Source organism: Labrus mixtus, chromosome 2 (assembly GCF_963584025.1).
Source record: "Labrus mixtus chromosome 2, fLabMix1.1, whole genome shotgun sequence".
Taxonomy (NCBI): domain Eukaryota; kingdom Metazoa; phylum Chordata; class Actinopteri; order Labriformes; family Labridae; genus Labrus; species Labrus mixtus.
The window spans coordinates 19,344,185-19,352,239 of record NC_083613.1 but is presented as its reverse complement, the minus strand read 5'-3'; the positions used below and the strand labels follow the sequence as shown (position 1 = coordinate 19,352,239).

The following is an 8,055-nucleotide window of genomic DNA, read 5'->3' as shown; positions in this document are numbered from 1 at the left end:
CTAAAAACACTTAAACATTTGCATAAAAATTCCAAGGTACTTCCCATACTTAGCTGCTCATCACCTGCTCCCATTACAGAAACAAATAAAACAAACAGACCTTTACTTTATAAAACATCTGCTATAATTCAAGTTTTATTTTTAAAGTTATATACAGTTCTTTCTGAAATGTTCCCCTCATACACATCTCAAAACAAACAGGACCAAGCAGCCTCTTCTCTGAATCAGGCTCCCATCAGTCTTTGAAGCTCGTCTCGTCTCTAACCAGTCTCTGAAAGCAAAAGTAGTTTGTGCAATCTATGGCTGATCTCAGTAGGCCCCAAAGACACCATCATCTCCGCTACACTGGGCCCCTGCTGCAAGTCAGAAAACAGAGGAAGTAATGCAATCAAACCAGACTGGAAGCAAACTGTAAGCTCTGTTCAGAAGCAATCAGAATACTTCCTCTTTCCATATTACTTTGAAGGCTCTGAATATTTGAAGGCTTATTGTGGTGGATCAATCACTCAAGGAGATCCTCATTTATATAATTTTAAACAAAGTATTTTTAGAGTTTTGCTAAGTCATACCATGGACGGACAGAGCAAAGAAAGGGACACATGCATTGTTACAGTCCAGCAGGGATCTACTGAGTGTGTCTTTGAAATATTACAGCAAAAAAACGAGTGAATTTGCTGATTGTGAAGTTCATTAATAACATTGCAGAAATGAAACCAAAGTCAGCTGTGGCATTATTGACCCCAGTTCCTCTGTGGATCAACACAATATTCAAATATTGTATTCAATATATGTGTGCAGTCTGATTGAATGTTCAATTTGTAAAAAACAATTTCATCTTGTGACAGGAACATTTGTATAAACAGTATTTCTAAGAAAGAAACGGACAAGGATGGCCATCTCTCGTATAATAGAAAAGTAAAATCAAAGCATCAATTCACTCATAGTCCTTTATGTTAAAAAACGTTAAACACTTTTTCTTTATGTGGCTGAATTATAAGAAATCAAATTAATCATAATTATAGAAATTCACTGAAGTTAGGGTCTGCTTCAGCTGTTTGTTGCAGAAGCAGCAACACTCGTAGTCGTAGCATGAGCCTAAAAGCCGTTCTATGATCTGAAAAAGAGTTGTCTGCCATAAATCTTTAGGTAAAAAATTCAATTCAAAGCTCCTGTTGGGTACTTTCTTTGTGTTGTTGACAAAGCGAACCCTCTTGTCTCTTTGCCAATTTTGTCCCGTACATGTGTGAAAAGTATTTTTATTTGTTAAAATCTCTCACTGCTTCCTTTTAACTGTCATTAGTATCATTTGTCATTATCAAGGACCTCTGCTGTGGTAAATGTAAATAAAAGCTATTTCTGCAGCGTAGTTTTTATCACTTTGTTTGACACACACCAACAGGATCAGTTTCAAACATCTGTCTTTATGCAGAGGGTCTTATTTGCATTTACGGTAATGAATAAGCATCAATAATAATGTCAGTCTGTTTCATAATCAGATAAAAACTACTCACAAATCTTTCTATTTTCATGTTACGCTTTTGGTTAACTTTGCACTCCTAACTAAAACAAATATTCAGTTAACCAGAGATATCCTGTTTTTTTGTATGTATTCTTCTTTTTCTGCCAAAAATGAAGCCAATATAATAAAAGCTGAGCGTAATGGAACCTTTAGCCATAAGCCTCAGGCAGCAGGGCAGATTGAGCGAAAGCGCTGCTCTGGTCGGCTGACTTTTTTTTTTCTTTTTACCTAACTCTGTTTTTTTTCTTCAAACATGGAGTTTGTTGTCCCAGTGGATACAAGTGTCTTCAGTTTTCTCACTTATTTGTTAGATTTCATGCAGCTCACTCTAGATCTACAAAAAGTGTCACACAACTCATCTCACATATGAAGCACAGTCTTGAGTATAAAACCTGCTGCTTAGGGGCAAAATAATCAATAAATACAAAATGTTCCAATCATTTTACAAATTAAACTCAGTCAGCCTGCAAATATGATATTTGGTTAACTGGAGGGCAGTAAAGGCAGCGGTTTGTAACTAGCTCAGTCAGTCACACACAGCTGCGGATGTGTGAGTGATGACACAGCTGAAGATGAATCTCTGGGTTCAAGTTAGTTTGAAGTTAATTTGAACTCTGCTATATCCATTTCTGACATGACAAGCTGTAGTGATTGTATTATAATCAGTCACAACAAATAAAATGATGTGTTCATGTACCTGCAGACCACTGAGAGTCAGGCGGATCAGCTTCATCACTTCTCTGTAATTTGTGGCTCTGGTTTGTTTAGCCACAGTTTTTAGATCTTTATTGAGTCGATCCACAGCCAGCTCCTCGCCTCTCTCAGATATTAATCTGTAACACACAGACACAGAAATGTTCAAAATCCTGCTGAAAGGTTAGCTTAAATGTATAGTGAGACACACAGTTATAAAAGCTACATACTTCAGCACTAATGAAGCAATGTGCTGAGCTTCTGCAGTAAGTGCTGCCACCTGTTGGCTGGAGAAGGAAGGACGGACCCACAGGTAGGCGTATGAGGGACTTACAAGTTCCTTTGTGAAGGATATGTGACCCTGTGGAGAGTGGAAGAGAACAGTTTCAGTATTACTGGAGAGACAGAGGAGAAGGATAAAAATAATACATTTGATGTCAGCAGGAAGCCACGATGGGTCTAACAGATAGAAAGGTCAGCAACTAAAACTAATCAGTGTCTTGCTGCAATTCTTTTTTTCTATTCATGAAATGACAAAAAATGACAAGAACTCAGACGCACGTCGCTTAGGACAAAAATGTCTGCTTAACGAATTGATGATTTGAGGAACTCACACCTGCTGATATAAATTTGTTGTGTGGCTTCTACATCATAGAACATTGACGGTAACGTATTCGCCTAGCCTAAAAAATCCTCCCAGTTTTTCTGCTCAGAACTCAAAATGAATCCACAGCAACATGAAGAGAACAAAAGCAGATATTTCAAACATCTATCTGTCAGAAATATTGATATTTAACTACCTCTGAATGCAGCAAGAGTCAATGTGCAGAGATTTGGAAACCTTCTTTAAGCCATCAATCATTAAGCATCAACTATTCAGCATGTTGAAGATATGGTATGAACACATATTCAAAATGTTGAATAAATATTTGTGAAGTTGCTTTTTTTTTTTGTTACCTTACGGAGATGCAGTACCCGTCTAATGTAATCCTCGTGCAGTACTTCTTTATCCTGGATGTCTGCTGCGAAGGCACGTTGAATCTGCTCCTGCAGATCTTTAATCAGCAAACAGCACTGCTCCTCGTCTTCAATACACTGTTTCAGGTGGATTCTGCCACAATAAGAGAGATTACTGATATATAAGTCATGTAGTCAAGCTTTAAAAAGGACAAGCTATAGCTGTATATTTTTAGGAGTGTAAATCACACACCAAAATAAAGATGATTGAAGATATTTAGGCATAGCTTAGCATTTTTAGATACATATAACACCAACATTCAGGTAAACAAAAAATGTGGTTATGTCCGAGGCTGACAACTGAGAGAGTCCATGCTAAATGAGTTATCAAATTGTAAAGCTAGCAAATAGTTTGTGTACAGTAGACATTTTAAGAAATGGTTAGATTTAAACATCATAGTCCTCTCTTACTGGTCTGTAATACAATAACAACACACATCATATTTGTGTTGTCATGGTACTTTTTCATGCAGTGTCAAGCGTGCAGATACGCATGTGACATCATGACTGACCCTCAACACAGGAAGTGATGTACAAACTACAATGAAAACAAGAACGAGGTACACAAAGTTAGCATATACACGGGAAAAATAAAACTACTTAATATAAGCCTACTGATAAAATAATAATAATAATTAATAATTAAGATATAAAAACACAACAACACTTGCAGAAATTAAACAATAACGCAATGGAGGGTGTAAAGTTGTTGAGATATATACTGTTATGGATCAGGTAGCTATTCTAACAAGAGGTAAATGGTGTCGGTTTTTACAGTATTTACAGAGGATAGAACTATTGTCAAAAATATCGAACTATTTCTCGAAGCTCAATGTAGAACTGAGCTGATGGTGGTTGCACTAATAAACCTAATGTTGTTCATCCAGTGGGAGATTGTTGCCCATAAAATCAGTCGATGAAATATCACCTCTGAGATTGAAGATCTGCACCCAGTTTCATAATGATTTATTGGTAATAACTGTGAGGATGTTTCTCTGGAAAAGCCACTAATATGCTTAAATGACCAGTTATTTCGGAAACACAGTAACGCGGTAGAGAAATGAAACAAAGACAATGGGACTTACCTGTTGAACTCTGGCAGTTTGTCAAGGTCCAACAGAGCAGAATGTGTCGTAATCTTCGAGGGATTAAACTCAGAGATGAGTTCATCTATCGTCCGCCCCATTTGATTGTCTGAAAAACAACATGAATAACTCAATGATATGTAACTGCAAAATATCAATCCCTTCTGAGATTTTTTGAAAATCTCTGACTCAAATGCTATGCACGCATTTGTTGAGTTCTTTGACTTTACTTGTAATTCACTTTTCTCTCTCATCCCTCTCTGATGAGTCCTTCGACACTCACTGTTGAATCCAGATCCACAGTTGGTTGTGATGTCCAGCAGGGCTTCTGGCAGGATTCCATCTCTCTGGAAGCTCTTAATGAATATATCCCCCTGCCTTTTGGACAGTTTACTTCCGTCTTTGTTCATCAAAAGCGGCAGATGTCCGAATGTGGGCGGCGTCCACCCAAGAGCGCCGTACATGAGAAGATGTTTGGAGGTGGAAATGAGCCACTCAGAGCCCCGCAGCACATGACTGATCCTCATGTAATGATCGTCTACTATGTTGGCGAGGTGATAGGTGGGAAAACCATCCGCTTTTATCACTACAGGGTCCCCCTCCACCTAAAGAAAAAGAAGACAAGAGGGTATGAATTTCACTTTAAGTCTAGATTTAAAACAAAGAGCTGCGTTTGAATCATGTTTGCAACTTCAGAGAACTTGGATTCAAATCAAATTCAGTTTTTATGGAGAAAATGCAAAAACCACAACAGCTTCTGGCTTGTTGAGACAGGGGTATCATGAGGTGCAGACCCCACTGAACCACAAGTGGAAATCACAACACGTCTGACCTGGGCCACCTCATGACGAGTCCAACCAAAGACCATATCCTGAAAGGGCTCCACACCTTCTGCCAGACGAAACCGGACGACATGTGCAACTCCTTGATCCAGTTTCTCCTGGACCTGCTGGGCCTTAAGATGACGACACCTGTTGTCATACCTTAGAAGAGAGGGACACACAGCCACGTAAACATCCAGATCCTGGTTGAATGTAGAGATGTTTAGCAGTAATAAAACAGCCTCAGATATAGACTTCAATGTGGAGTCTTCTCTGGACATAGGTACACCAGGTAATGCACAATTTCATCAATATGACATAAGCATTCACAATGAACATATCGCAAAAGTCTGAATATATCACAAGAACAAATAAAATGTAAATGTTCTCACTCAGCATGCGTACATTTTACCTGTTGGATGGAGACTAGGGGATTTTCGACAGATGCTTTAACACTATTTTGATGCAGTCAAATGAAGCTCAAGCTAGCGTTTAGCTATCTTCAGATTAGTTAGTGACAATTGAGTGGTGAAAACAAAACAGCTTTCTGGATTTATTTTGGATTCAGGATAAGCCTGTTGTAAACACAGTTAATGTGTGAAGCATGAAGAACAGCAGATAAACTTTAAAACTGAGTTATACTTAATATGCAATCTATGATTTTTATTTATTTATCGCACTTCATATCTTTATCTTAATATTGAACAATGTTGCATATTTTCCGCATAAGGTGCAGGCCTACAGTAGTACCAATCTTAAAGCATAAGTAATTAGCCCCTTGAAAATATGGACCTGCTAGCTTGCAAAAGTCAACAAGACGTGTTTTCCCATCACACACACTATACTTTTTTAAATATGGGTAAAATGAAACAGGTAAAAAGACAACAAAAGGGCATCCTGTTTCTGAGTTAGGGTTAAGGTAACATTTAGAGTAGTGAGTTGGCCAGCAGAGCAATAATATCACAGAAATACTTAGGCTTATTAGTGCGCACAATATGAAGGCAAACTATGTTTCCTGTTTTAATTATTTTCTTCAAACTCACTTTTGTCAAGCCTTTGTCTTAATCCTTGAATTTCTTTTTTTTTTTTTATTAAATAAGGGTTTTGGTGTTTGATTTATAGTTTAACAATATGTGCAAGTGCTTTTACAGTTTTGCCTTGTAATTATTATTATATTGTAACAATTATCATCATTATTATTTTCATTACTTCTATTAATAATAATATAAAACTGCAGTTAGTAAAATACATTTTTATGTTCCATTCCACTGGAAAAAGTATGGGAACACCTCACTTGTTTTTATGTCCGTGGGAATATGATTGTGACTAATTGATGATTGTGATTGTGTGTAATTTTAAACCGAGTGTGCATCGATGTAATCTGGCCACCTTGGTGTCTGTCCGCTCCTTAAGGCCTCTTTTTTCAGCAGGTCAAGTCTCTGCGGGCTGCAGAAACAGAAGTAGGCATGTCCACTCTCCACAAGCTTTTGGGCCGTCTGTCTGTAGAGGTCAAGTCTCTGAGACTGCAGGTATGGACCAGCAGACCCACCTTGACGAGGGCTCTCATCTGGAGGTATACCTAGAGGTAATGGTGAGTTTAAAAATGTAATATTATTTGGCATCATTTTATCTGTACTCGTAGTATTATGGATCCATGCTTCAATACATGTCATGGATCACATCACTGTTTCTCACCAGCCCACTCCAGCATGTCTTCTATAGACTCTGCAGCTCCTGGGACCAGTCTGCTCTGATCAGTGTCCTCCAGGCGCAGGACGAAAGAGCCAGCATACTTTTTGGCAAAAATGTAATTGTACAGAGCAGTTCGGAGGCCTCCAAGGTGTAAGAAACCTGCAGCACAGAACATGGTTATAAAACATTAGACTGAACAAAGAGGAACCTGTTGGTGGCCTTCCAGGCAACTCGCATACTGTAACTCAGCGTGGTATGCAGACCGCTCTGCTGCAGATTCAAAAATAATTAAAAGAGGAGTAATAACCGCCTTAAAGATCTCCGGCCGCCTGCTGCCCTGAAGGGTGTCCTCGCCTCACTCTACCTCAGCAGAACTATCAACATCATCAGGGACTCCGGTTTGTTGCCCTCTGGTGGGGGCTACGGGTCACCCAAAACAGGCACCCCTCAAGATTCAGAGTTTCTTTCCCGAGGCCAAACACAGAAGAATGAGAACTAAGAAAGTCACTATCACTTATCAATGCTCTCTTTTTTTTATTCTATATCCTATGGTTTTGTTGTTTGCACCAAATAAGAGTGGCACTTTGGTGTATGCTCAGCTGACACTACAATGACAATAAAGGTCTCAAAAATATGTGAACCTAAAGGACTGTTTCAGATGCAGGACTGAGACGAATAACAAAGACAAACATTTCCACTCACACTTCAACTAACACAGTTCTTTACAGGGAAGCGCCGATATTACTCGTCACATTAATGATGGCTCTGGTTTATTTCAAGGGGACCTTTTTAGTCCTTACCTGTCGGACTTGGGGCAAACCGGACCCTCACTTCACCCTGAACCGCGGAGCAGCACCTTCTGACGTCAGTGTTTACCTGGAGTTTAATCCGCGCGTGTCTGACCGCTGTCAAACACTGAACACACCTCTGACCCAATGACAACATTATCTTACTAAGTTTTTATGTTCGCACAGCCAGCTAGCAGTCAAGCTTCGCAAAAGTCAACGATGGCAAATGGAACTGCATTGCGCTAGATGACAGAAAGACAACAAACGTAAACCCTCACATGTGTATTTTAGTGGTATTAAACATTATTCGACTCCATTCATAACTACTTCTTCGTCGAACCGGAAGAGGAGTTGAGTATCCTCTACCTGCGTGCTGCCACCTAGCGGGGAAACCGGTTATCAATCTCAAAAGCATGCTTTGAAACTGTTCCTGCTTCTTC

General features: G+C 39.1%; 1 protein-coding gene across 1 annotated transcript; it reads right to left on the bottom strand.

Annotated features, from left to right (window-relative positions):
- Positions 1-101: 101 nt before the first annotated feature.
- Positions 102-7,981, bottom strand: ears2 (glutamyl-tRNA synthetase 2, mitochondrial). Its single transcript, XM_061054690.1, has 10 exons — positions 7,628-7,981; positions 6,831-6,986; positions 6,525-6,714; positions 5,147-5,297; positions 4,598-4,919; positions 4,315-4,423; positions 3,170-3,323; positions 2,443-2,573; positions 2,217-2,352; positions 102-356 (listed from the first exon to the last, which is right to left on the bottom strand). The coding sequence occupies exons 1-10, from the start codon at positions 7,770-7,772 to the stop codon at positions 261-263; spliced, it is 1,590 nt and encodes a 529-aa protein (XP_060910673.1). The 5' UTR covers positions 7,773-7,981; the 3' UTR covers positions 102-260.
- Between the last annotated feature and the right edge of the window lie 74 nt (positions 7,982-8,055).